This window comes from Xyrauchen texanus, chromosome 10, assembly GCF_025860055.1.
Source record: "Xyrauchen texanus isolate HMW12.3.18 chromosome 10, RBS_HiC_50CHRs, whole genome shotgun sequence".
NCBI classification, from domain to species: Eukaryota; Metazoa; Chordata; class Actinopteri; order Cypriniformes; family Catostomidae; genus Xyrauchen; species Xyrauchen texanus.
Window position 1 is genome coordinate 27,501,408 of NC_068285.1, and position 13,473 is coordinate 27,514,880.

A 13,473-nucleotide genomic window follows, 5' to 3' on the forward strand; every position below is an offset into this window, starting at 1 on the left:
TATCTTAAGAAGGAACAAGTCCATTATATACAGAAATATAAGCAAGCTTTACCTTTTGGCATGGTCATTGCAAAAATAATTATTTTAACTATGTGGAAATCAGAGGAAATACCAACATATGAAATGTGGATGAGAGAAATGGGAAACATATTACATTTAGAAAGTATAAGCTTTTATTTAAATGATAAAGCAGATATCTTTGACCAGATCTGCAATTCTGGAATGGACTTCTTGATAAATAGAGTTTGACATTGAACTTCACTCGTTGTGTAATTATTGTAAATTTGTACCAACATTTTTCCTTTGTAAAAAGAAACATTGTCAAAAGTGATTATACCCATCCGTGTAGTTTGTAAGGCACTGGACTTTTTGTATATTTTTTTATTATGTTGAAAAGATTAAATAAACATGGGGGGAGAAATTCTTAAGGGGTGAAACAGACTCACATGCTGCTTCGGCTGATGTGCTTGGTTTCAAACATGTGATTTGTAAAACAGCCATCACGCTTCGCTTGTTAGCATCAAGGAATACATTTTGATTGGATAGCGATTGAAAATACATAGGCAAAAAGGTGAGTGAGAATGAAAGGATGACAATAATATTTATTTATTAGGCATGTTAGGCCAGCAGAGAAGGCTTTACTCTGTCACACCTACATTTGTGCAGATGGTGTTTCGCATGGTGGTTTGTTGTGGGTAATATTATGTTAGGTTGGAGAGCTGGAGAAAGTGCAAAATAGGTTAAGATGAACAGATATAATGGCTAATGGCACGGATGTGCAGTGAAAGTCAATAAACATGTACAACCTACAATTGTGGAAGCTTTGAACCCTGGGAAAAAAATTAACAATTGATTTGACATAGAACAAGTAGTTTAAAATTGGGTCGCAAATTTAGTAGGAGATATGCTATTGCTTAACGTTGTGGATAGTCCCCTTTTCCAAAACATTTTAATGACAATTAAACCAGCCTTACCCTACCGCCCAAACATTACTAAATTTATGTTGAAAAATATGTATGAAGAGACAAAGACTATTGTGTGTACACAGCTAGAGAAGGCAGAGGGCATCGTTCTTACTATCTACTCTTGAACCTCACAAGATTCCGACGAATACTGGTAAAACTTTGCAGTATATTTAATGGTTACATTGCAGCAGTAATTTGGCAGCAAGTAGCCCTATTTAATTCAGAAAAAATATAGAACGTAAATCATCAGTAAAATCAATGCTTCAAAAAGGCATCTATCCCAAGTTTAGTTATTGGCCTTTTCCACCACCTTAGTTATCGTTTCGTCAAAAATACTATTGGTCATCCACAAATCTCTATGTTGGATGCCTCAGCTTATGGACCAAACAACTCCAAACGCAGTCCATGGAGAATGAGATAAACAAACTGTCAAATGGGTTAAATTCTCAGCTGGACATCAAAGATTGGTGTCCCAACTGACTCGGCTATGAAGCTCGATGGATTGTACAGATTACTCTATTTTAGAGGCTAAGGAAAAATTTTGTTTGCATATGTTTTGTGATGAATTCTTGGTGTTTTAATATATATATATATATATATATATATATATATATATATATATATATACAATCTGAAGAGATTTTGTTGTCCCAGCTTGGAATATCTCACTATTAAATGACTACTTTTCTACGGAGAGAATTCAATCTGTCATCATATATGGAATGTAATTTATATTTTGGCCAAATCAGTTCAGGAAAAGGCACTCTGTGAACTATATACCACTATTAAAACTTATGAAAGTACCTACAGTACCCTGATGCTGTATTCCTGATTGTGGGAGACTTTAATCATGCCAACCTGCGGACAGTTCTTCAGAAATATTACCAGCATGTCTCCCACCTAGTAAGAATACTCTTGATTACTACCACACCACTATCAAAAATTGCTACATGACTGTGGTTCTCCTGCCAAGAATATCAAGTGGAAGAATGCATCCAAATGAATGCTGGATGGAGGAACAAATTGATTGCTGCAAGACTGTGAACTATAGACATCAGTAATGTTTTAAGAAAGATTCTTAGAATCAACATCATGACAGGGAGAGCATTTCTATAGCAACCTGGGGTTAAAGGGACAGTTCACATAAAAATGAAAATTATGTCATCACTTGCAGCACTCATCCTCAAGTTGTTTCAAACTCATATGGCATTTTTTCCCTTTTTTATTTTATTTTTAATGGTGACTAAGACTAAAATACTGCCTTACATCTCTTTTTGAGTTCCACTGAAGAAAGAAATTCACATGGATTCGAATTAAAATGAGGGTGAGTAAATGCTTAAAGAACTTGAATTTATAGGTGAATTATTATTTTTAGTGGCTGCTAATATGCATACCCATAATTCTATAGTGTGTACTGAATTCGATCTTCTCAACATTTGATGAAGTACATTCTGTAGGGATGAAAGTATATGGGAAATACTTTCAAAAACATACTACACTCGCCATGTTGGAAATGTCTTACGACCTGTGTATTCAGATATCCTCTCATTTGGAGTACTGCTTTTTGCATACTTTGTGGCAGAATAGTATGTATATTCAGATGAAGTGAGAAGCAAGAAGTGGCACGGAGTGACGCAGAGAGGCTACACCACAATGTGTCTGCAGATTTCCACAAAACCGGAACTCAAAATCAAAAGCACAGGAAATATGGGAAAAAACGTCAGCACAGTCCGTGAAGAATCAGATTGGCAAACTGATAGAAAGGTTAAGCATTAATATGAAAAAAAAATGAGAAGAGATGTTGTGGTCCCAATCTGGAATTTCTCACTGTTAAATATCAACATCTCTACAGAGAGTTATCTTCTGTTCTCATGTGTGCAATCTATATTCTGCTTCAATCAGATCATAATTTTTATACAGCGTTCCCATGGTCATGGAAAACCTGGAAATATCAGATCATTTTTAAATTGTGATTTCAGGCCTGGAAACGTCATGGAAATTATTAAAATGGAAAAATCATGATTTATTTTTTACAGTTAATATATTTTTATGAATTATGCACTGTCCTAAATTTAATCTGGGGTTACTTGCACTGTTAAGAGTTTAAAATATATCATGTTATTAGATGGGGCAGCTGTGGCTCAGTTGGTAGAGTGGGTCGGCCACTAATCACAGGTTTGAATCCCGGCCCACACGATTACACCTGCCGAAGTGTCCTTGGGCAAGACACTGAACCCCAAGTTGCTCCCAATGGTAGGCTAGCACCTTACATAGCAGCTCTGCTGCCATTGGTGTGTGAATGGGTGAATGAGATGCAGTGTAAAGTGCTTTGAATACCGTTAAAGCTTAAAAAGGCACTATATAACTGCAGACCATTTAAGAATACCTGACCAATTACAATGATGTGCCGCTAATCCCCACCTAGTTTAGGATTCACAGAATATGTTCGGATGGATTAAATTTAAAATGAAATGTTTTCAGTTTAATTTTTATCAAACAATGTTGTGGTTTTTGTTTTTTACAAATGTGTGTTTAAGTGATTTCGGTACCATTTTCAGAATGAAAGGCTAAATGTTTGAAAAGTAACTTTTCATGACTTTAAAGCTAATGTCAATCAATTAGTCTTTCATACCATATATATACACACACAGGTACAAAAAAAATTTAATATCGTGGAAAAGTTGTTTCCTGTAATTTTATTAAAAAAGTGGAACTTTCATATATTCTACATTCATTAAACTTAAAGAGAAATATTTCAAGCCTTTTTTTGTTGTAATCTTGATTATTACGCCGTACAGCTCATGGAAATCAAAAATCCAGTATCACAAAATATTGGAATATAGATTTTATAATACAGAAATGTCGACCTTCTGAAAATTATGTAAATTAATGCACTCAATACTTGGTCGGGGCCCCTTTTGCACAAATTACTGCATCATTTGATAGCGGCCTTCAACTCATCTGTATTTTTGGGTCTGGTATCTCTCATTTTCCTCTTGACAATTGACATAGATTACATAGATTCTCTATGGGGTTCAGGTCAGGCGAGTTGGCTGGCCAATCAAGCACAGTAATACCATGGTCAGCAAACCAGTTACTAGTAGTTTTGGCACTGTGGGCAGGTGCCAATTCCTGCTGCAAAAGGAAATCAGCATCTCCATAAAGCTTGTCAGCAGATAGAAGTATGAAGTGCTCTAAAATCTCCTGGTAGACGGCAGCATTGACTCTCGACTTGAAAAAACACAGTGGACCAATACCAGTGGATGACTTGGCACCCCAAATCATCACTGACTGTGGAAACTACACACTGGACTTGAAGCAACTTGGATTCTGTGCATTACCACTCTTCCTCCAGACTCTGGGACCTTGATTTCCAAATTTAATGCAAAATGTTTTTTCATCTGAAAGGAGTACTTTGGACCACTGAGCAATACTTATTTGCAATAATTCGTGCAAAAGGAGCCCTGACCAAGTATTGAGTGCATAAATTAACATACTTTTCAGAAGGTTGACATTTCTGTATTATAAATTCTTTATTCTAATATATTTAGATAATACATTTTCCATGAGCTGTAAGCCATTATCATCAAGATTACAACAAAAAAAGCTTGAAATATTTCACTTTATGTGTAATGAATCTAGAATATATGAAAGTTTTGAAAAAAATTACAGAAAAGCTTTTCCACAATGTTCAAATTTTTTGAGATGCAGTTGTGTGTGTGTGTGTGTGTGTGTGTGTATATATATATATATATACACACACACTGTATAAGTAATTGTATTTTTTTATTGTATTTTTTTACTGTGGTTTGTTACCTGTCGCTCAGTGGCGTGAGTTTGTGGCAGAATTAAGCTTTGTGCTACCAATAGAAGACAGGGAGGGTCTTCTGGACAGTGATTAAACTGTATTTTTTCAATTCCGTTTGGTGATGGACACTCTTTTGAATTTGCACCCCTGTCAATGTGCACAAAATATTGTAGGGTAGTTACAATTACAAATTATACGATCAAATCAAGCAGTACAGATTTCTCTCTCCCAGACCATTCTCTGATGTTTCAAGAGGCCTGTTATTTTTGTAGTTTCAAAGAAAAAATACTGTGTCCTGTATTAATGATTACAGACTGGTAGTGTTCACATCCTCTATAATGATGTTCTGTGAAGGGCTGGTGATGTTGCCCATTAACACAATGGCGCCTGAGTGATTAGATCCCCTGCTGTTAATATCATGCTGTAACAGGTCCAGTGAAGATGTAATTTTTCTGGATCCTCATACTGGACTGGCTTAATAGGTAGACTAAGACACAAACCTCAAAGGGGAAAATTCTCTAAACAGTTGTGCCACTTTTGCATGCGTTATTTCAGCGCAAAAACCTGTGTGCAATCCAATTCAACCAGGTGCTAAATATGCTGGTTTAGCACTGAGCCAGGTCTATTAAAATGTCATTGATATATATATATATATATATATATATATATATATATATTGCATTTAATACAATACTTATTTCAAGATTGGACAGGAAGTTGAATGACATGGAGATCAACACCTCTCCATAGACAGGGATATTCATGCCAGCCAATTGGTTTCTATGTGATACCGATTAATTAATTAATGTCTTTGAGTGGAAGCCATGCAAAATAGTATTTTTGTTGCGCTTGTGCATATAGCATGATATTGAACTCTTATCCGAGCAGTAATATGAGGTTACACAGAACTATAACTAGGGACTAGTAGGGGTAATCCAGAAACATGAGGCTTGAGTTAATCTGCAGTAACCCTTCTCTCAGCAGAGATGCTTAAAAAGGTGGGGCAAAGGGCCTCGAAAGTGTCAAAGAGCTGATGGGGATGGAATGTCCAGTTTAAGACCAAAATCTAGCTCTGACCAGATGGGGAAGAAAAAAATGAGAATGAGAGAATAGAGTACAAATGAAGGCCATAAGGCTATTTGGAAAGAAGACCCTTGGCCTTTTGCTTTAACCTGAGCCAAATGTAATCCTCTCACAATCATCTCTCTCTACAACCCTCCAGAATAGTTTTTTTGTTTACTCCTTATCCTTTTCCTCCCCTGTTCCTCTTTCCTGTAAAGCTGTTTTTTTAAGTGTTTAGAGACCAGTTTCTCTTTTGATATTTGTATGCACATCTTGGTAAATCAAATATCATATTATAGAGCAAAACAGTCTGGCTCATTTTTTTTATTTTATTTATTTTTTCATAGGAAAATTGATTATTAACGATAACTTAGAAACCTGTAAAGACTTACCATTAGCTCAGAGGTTGGTAATCGATGATAAATGCTTCTACTGAAGCCATCAGTTTGCGTTATTTCAACTTAATTTTTAATAAGTTATGTTTAACAGAGGAATTCCTGTGGAAGAACTGCACTACCGATGAGGTAGAGAGCTGATCAGCGACCGCACACTCCCATGACGTATTGTGAATGGTAAAATCGAGTCGGTCACCCTACTCTCTCAAACTGCTTGTAAATGTGTATAGATCTAAATATTTTGCTGTATAGTTTAAATATAATGATTTTATACTTGTAAAAACTACTTTAAATCAATATTTTTATGTTTTTCATAATTTTTAACTTGAATACATAATTTACAATTTGGGATTGCCGTTCATTCCCTCATGGAAGACGTTAAGTACACAGTCTTTTACTTAATACCATTTTTATTTTTATTTTTACTGATTTTAATACTTCTCTGATTCAAATCAAAGTTTGTAATGCTTGAGATTCACCTAAGAGCCGGTAGGTTTGGTTCATGTCTTATAGCTCTTTTATGAAGGATTTTATGAAATCCCTATGGAAAAAAAAAAAATGTATGGGAAAAATGCTTTGGAACCAAGATGGCTGAAACAGTGGGCAGGCACTTTTGTTCTCTATTACAAGGCTTTCTGGAATTCCTGATATAGACATAATAAAGTCTCTTTCTTTTGACATAATACAGTAATTTAAATTCCAAAGAATATTCCATGTTAATTTATTTATTTATCTGGTAAGTAGCCATGTAATAAGTAGATAATACATAGTCAGCCAGTCATTATAGCAAAGTATAGCCCCTTCAGGGTGATGCAAGACCCCCCAATGTTAATTTTCAATAAAGATTGGCTGACTGCACATTTCCCCTTGATTATATTATAACATTCCACATTCATTTTCTTTATTTCTTCTCTTTCTCTCTCCCTCATTTGCAGGGTATGGGGCCCTCCAGTATGCCATCTGTGCCCCTCATGGTGGGCTGTGGCATATCCTGCATGGCTCTATTCATTCTACTGCTTATTTATGCTGCCTTCTGGAGGTGAGTTTAACAATATACCCCCAACTGACCCACAGCCAACAACACAGCACATACTTGCAGTGCTTTTTTGAATGTAGCTTTCAGGTTCTGCTGTCCTCCATTCCTAATAGGATATTAGTGCACTATTGTTGTCCCATTCCCCTAGTTCACTGCCCGGCACTCTCACAGGCATGCTTACACCTTAAAGATTAGGGTTTTCAGGCTGCAGCATCCCACGTGGTCTTGCCCAGACTGGAGTAGAATGAGCATCTGGCATGTGGTAGATCCACAGTTGGCCAAAACTGCAATTAGCAATAATTGGGAACAAATGAGGGACGGCGGGAGCCACCTGTAGCAGGACAGGATTATGTGGAGAGTGGAAGTGAAGGCTAGTGTGGCTGCTAACAGCACTGTGTGGCAGATGGCCTGGGAAAGTCACATGACTGGCTAACACCACGTCCAGAAATTGCCGGCAATGGCTTGGACAAGTATTTGTTTCTTTAAAAGAATAACTCAGAACGTTCTCCATTCTTCAAGATGTTCCAAGATCAATGAAGTGAAAAAAGAAAATGTTATGGATCTCTGTGTATATATAGTTCCCCAAAAAAGCATTTAAAGACAGCAAAATATGAAACCAAGCAAATTCTAGATACAAATGATCCTAGATTTTATCTCTAACTAACTTCTTTTTCATTCCTGCAATTTGCTTTTAGCCATCTAGACTCAGCCAGTCAGTGTCCCAGCAGAGTAACCTCAGATGTTGTTCATCACATTTAAAGGGATATTCAGTGTTGGGGAGTAGCTAACTACATTTAGCGAAGTTACTAACTTAACTACATTTTTCAGTAGCTTGACAGTAGCTCAGCTGCTTTTAAAACAGAGTAGCGTTTCCAGTAGCTAACTACGTTTTCCAGCAAGTAACAGTATAGTGTGACCACAAGCTACATCATGTTGGTCAGATTGTAACTAATAGTCTTCCTTACTGCATAGAAGACAAACTTTTATCTGCAAAAGTCTGACGATCTGGCAGCATATTTCTGTCTGCTGATCAGAATCAGGCAGTGTCGCCTTCTTCTTTTGTAATGGTAGATCACAAACAAAAATAGTGAATTACCCACATCTGTTGAGAGCTTATTACAGCTCTCTTGTATAAAAAGAGATTGTCTGATGTTATGTCAAGCAAGCAACCACATTTTGTTTACCTTTACAAGACGTACAGGGGCAGGTAAATCTGAAAATGATAAAAGAACACCATTTCATTCTTCTATGAAACAAAGAATGTTTCGGACACTTTGTTCTTAATAGATCACACAACAGCATATTTACCTTTACTATTTTTAATGCAATTATTCAAAAAAGATTTTATTGCCTTTTGAGGGATTTTGTTTCTGTTCTAACTATGTTTATTTAGCTTCTCATCATCTGTGCGCTATTGGGATCAGCGAGTGAATTATTATTATTATATTTATAAATATACTGTTTATATTATTATAATATAAGAATTATTTTCATATAAAATAAATAAAATGATTGTGAAAAGAAATCATTTATGGCATGTTTTATTATGCAACAATTTTGCAACTTTTTCACTAAGGAGCCAATTTTTTTATTTGTGGTTGATACATTTGTTCGGAAGAGCTATACCACAAACTAATAATTTACTATTTTCAAAAACAAAGTTTTTCAATAAAATAAAATGTTGCACATAGACTACTCAAAAACAAACAAATATGCAAAAATAATAGGTCATATTTTGCAACATGGTGTATGCGTTTGTACGGGTCTCCATACAATTTTACAATTGTTCATGAAAAATGTAACTTGGCTGAGTGATATGTAAAAAATATTTTAATAATAATCGCATATAAACTATCGTGATATCCGATTATATGGTCAGACATGCTTTGGTTGACAATGCTAATTTCTTGTAATATATCACTCCGAGAAGTCTTACTGGTCGCCTTCCACAGTGGCTGGTACATTAGTAAAATTGTCACGATCCCCTGTTGTCTGCCCCAAGTTGCACAACATTTCCCATGATTCCCGGCCCTCATCACTCTGTCATTGTTCGCACCTGATTGTCGTTTATGATCATCCTGTGTCTGTGTATTTAAACCCTGTTTGTTCCCCGTTCCTTGTCGATTGTTGAATGTCAAATGTATGTTATGGTGTCTTTGACTGTGTTCCTGCCATGGTTATTTCTAGTGTTTACATTTTGTTATCCCCTCGTGGATGTTTTGTTTGTTCCCTGTGTTTTGATTTATTCCGTGTTGTCTTGTTTATTTAGTAAAGAGCTGTACCTAGATCCTCACTCCTCGTCTGCCCTCGTCAGCATTCTTAACAAAAATACTCTGCATGAAAAATCCGCATTTGGTGGGTGTTCATTTCAAACCTTGTTCACCAGGAGTAGGCTGTATGACAAATTAGAGAGAAAGGAAATCAAAACAGTGTCATGACTTCAAGCTTTGCAATCGCACTTTCTCCAAGAAAATTATCTCTAGAAAGTTTTAAACGATCATATGTTGGTGAATGTTGAGACACCTGGCGAGCCACTTCATTTTTAACAAAGAGCCACTTGTGGCTCGTGACCCATAGGTTTCCGACCCCTGATCTAGGATGACCATCCAGCCACTTTTTTTGGATTTTACATTAATTAATAAATGTCAATATTATTTGTTTGATACTAACATAAAAAAATATATATATTGCCTCATTAAGTAGCTTCAATGTGGCTAGCTGTTTTTGGACAGTAACTTGTAGTGTAGCTAACTACTTTTCAAAAGAGTAGCTTGACTGTAGCTTAAATAGATGGTAGCTTGTCAAACTACAGTTTCAAAGTGTACACCCTTATGCTGTTCCAAACCCATTTGACTTATGTCGAACACTATAAAAAAAAGAAAAGAAATGTGTTTGGACATGTTCCTCCATTTAAAAAATGTATAATAAAAAAATGAATTGTGAAAAGTGTTGAATGTTGCTTAAAAATTGCCACTTGGTTTGATAGATTATTATCTAATGCAATGACATTCATACATTTTTAAGTGTGACAAGTGCCCAAATACTTTTGACATTATATGGATAGTTTTTGTGTTTGCTTAAGTGCTTTTTAATATTTATATAAATGATATATGACTGCAGTTTGCATTACACATCCATCACACAGTAAATAATGTCCACCCCCATCACATGAATCCCACGCAGATGGTGGATCCTGCATTCCGATATTTTTCTCCACTACTTGTACTTCCTCTCTCTCAGCTTAGCTGTCACACCATCAAAAAGTCACACTTATCACTTGCATCCCCTATCTCTCAGACCATTGATCCAGAGGACACTGCCATTGTCCTCATGGGTAAAGTTGGCAAGAGCTGACATAGCAGATGAGGGCATTTTGTTCACTGACATTTGTGTGTAAGAAGCCTTTTTGTGGTTCATCTGCAGGTCATCAGAGATGCTGCTTAAATTGTTACTGTTCAATGTAGCTTAAAAAAGAATATTCTGCCTGCTTTGGTTGATAAATGGATCCCGGACAATGACAAAAACTTGCATATCAGTTCTCAGAAATCACCATATTGTCATAACTGCACTACAAATTATGTTGTATAAGTCCTCTACAGTGGGTACATTTAGTACATGTTTCTTGTTTATTTATTTTGCATTAGAAATTGTATAATGAACAAGCCATTCTTAGTGAGAAGTTAAATAAAAAAAAATTACTTGAATGGAATTTATTAATACCATCCCTTTTTCTTTAATGAACACATGCACTCAAGCTGGCAAAGACTCCACATGTTTATACACAACCTGATGATCCATGTTATCGCAGCATGATTTGAGAATGTTCCAAAGAGAATCTTGTATGTTTCAGTGGAAGCAAGGAAATCCAAGGAGTCAGCAAGGTCAACATTCAGAATTAGCTTTTTAGATTTTAGATTAGATAGATCTATAATTTGTAAAATTAAAAATATTTAGTTTATTTCCAGGTTTAAATAAAAAGGAAAAAAATCCAAAGTGCTCTCAGACATTTTGGCTCTGCTCTTATAGTATCTAGTTATTTAATAATTATCTTCTGCTATCCTTTTTTTTCTAGTTCATTGTTTCTAGTACATCTGAAGATTCAAGGGCATTGTCTTTGAAATAAAAATAGATTTCGAAATTCAAATTTGAATCCCAGATTTTCAATGTGGACTTAGACTTATGAACCATACTGTATACAGTATATGTACTTTGTTTATTTATGTATTTATTTTTTCATTCACAGGTATATCCGTTCAGAGAGGTCCATCATCTTGGTGAACTTCTGCATGTCCATTTTGGCCTCCAATGTGCTCATACTGGTAGGACAGTCCCAAACTCTCAGTAAGGTAAGTATGTGCACACATGTGTTTGGCTATTCCTGTTTATGAGAGATAATAATAATAATAATAATAATAATAATAATAATAATAATAATAATAATGATAAAATTTATTATTAAAAAAACATACAACTACAAGACAAACATGCTCAAACCTCCATACATGAGGGCAATGCCACCTCCCGGAATCCCACGAGACAGTAGTTTCTCTGATACAGGTGACTGTTGTTTGTACATTCTCCAGGCTGTAATGACACCATAAGTGGCAACAATAAATATTTAAGAAAGATCAAATCGTAGGCACATTTTCAGGCAGACGGACGTGTAGAAGCCGCTGGAGGGTCAGCTTTGTGTCAGGCATGTCAGTCACATTGAGAGAGAGTGAGATAGACTACAGAAGCACCATAGAAATAAGTGCTACCATTCAAACTCAAGCTGTTGCTCAGAGCTACAAAGGAAGCAAAGACTCCCAAAGAAAAACCATTCAAACTGATGCTTGGAGCACTTTCCGCTCATTGCAGCCTTAATATTTCACTAAACTCTAGTATTCGGCATTAGTTTGAGAGAAGTACAGATAAGCCTCATTTCGGAACCATAAATGGTGCAGAATCTTTCTCATTTGCTGAGTGAGACAGTACTTAGCATTATAATATGCACCTCATTATTGTATAAAACCTCTTGGTAAGATAGTCAGTGAACCGCTTCTTATTTTCGTTTGCCGCTTACAGTAAATCATACTTTAATTCCAGTCCGCCATGTTCCTCAGAATTCAACCTGTAACTAACCCATTTTTGAAGTCTGTTCACTCCATTTAGGTGGGCCATATGCCAAAAAAAACAGGATGGAATGCGCTGATCCAGCTAATTTTCACACTCAGTGGACTTTCGTTAATGTCTGCAGCTCTTTTACACTTCTCTCAATCACTTTATTTCTCCTCTCTCTCTCTCTCTCTCTCTCTCTCTCTCTCTCTCTCTCTCCCTCGTTCTCTTTCTATCTTCTTGCGCCTCTACTGCCCTTGTACCATTTTCTCACCTTTCTGTTCTCATTTCTTAATCCCAATTTCTCTCTGTTTCTTTCTCTCTTTTCCTTTCTCTCTAGGGGCTGTGCACTGTGACTGCTGCCTTTTTGCACTTCTTTTTTCTTGCCTCATTCTGCTGGGTACTGACAGAGGCATGGCAGTCCTACCTGGCCGTGATTGGAAAGATGAGATCACGCCTCATTCGCAAGCGCTTCCTGTGCCTGGGCTGGGGTAGGGCACCACATGTATACAACAAAAATATACATCAAAGGTCAAAAGTTATGTTATTAAATTTAGGGTGCCCAAGGTCATGGAAAACCTAGAAATATCAGAGAATTTTAAAAGTGTTATTTCCAGGTGTGGAAAGATCATGGAAACTTACAGTGAATATGCATTTTTCTTGTTTTGTTTCTCAAAAATATATAATCGGCTAGAGATGGACCTTATTTACAGTAGCTCCATTTTTTTAAGGGAATGGCAATGAGGCTCTGAGGTAGAGACTTACAGTCTCTTTTATGGGTTTTACTGCTGTTTAAAGTGTTTTGGATCATTCCACTGAGGAAACGTTGAAAAAAACATATTTTGACAGAAAACACTAGAAAAACATGAGTTGTGGGAAGTTCGATGTGATCAAGGACCGTTAAGCAGTTTTTACAGTGGATGCAATTAAACAGACGGTAAGTCCATCCCACAGAGCCTTGTTTTCAGTCTCGTTAAAAATCAAAGATGACACTACTCTGAAGACAGTCTATTGCTCTTGTGTAGAGTTAAGCCATAGTGATGCCTGATTTGTAAGTGATTCATTCCTTTTTGTTGGCTAAGTGATTCATTCCTTTTTGTTGGCTTTTTT

At 36.1% G+C, this 13,473-nt stretch overlaps 1 protein-coding gene across 1 annotated transcript in view; it reads left to right on the forward strand.

Annotated features, from left to right (window-relative positions):
* The window catches only part of LOC127650590 (adhesion G protein-coupled receptor B2-like), a 461,335-nt gene that overhangs the window by 387,917 nt on the left and 59,945 nt on the right, over positions 1-13,473 (forward strand). Inside the window, 3 exon segments of the mRNA XM_052136090.1 lie at positions 7,166-7,269; positions 11,510-11,612; positions 12,704-12,854. Of these exon segments, the coding sequence (XP_051992050.1) occupies positions 7,166-7,269; positions 11,510-11,612; positions 12,704-12,854 (358 nt within the window).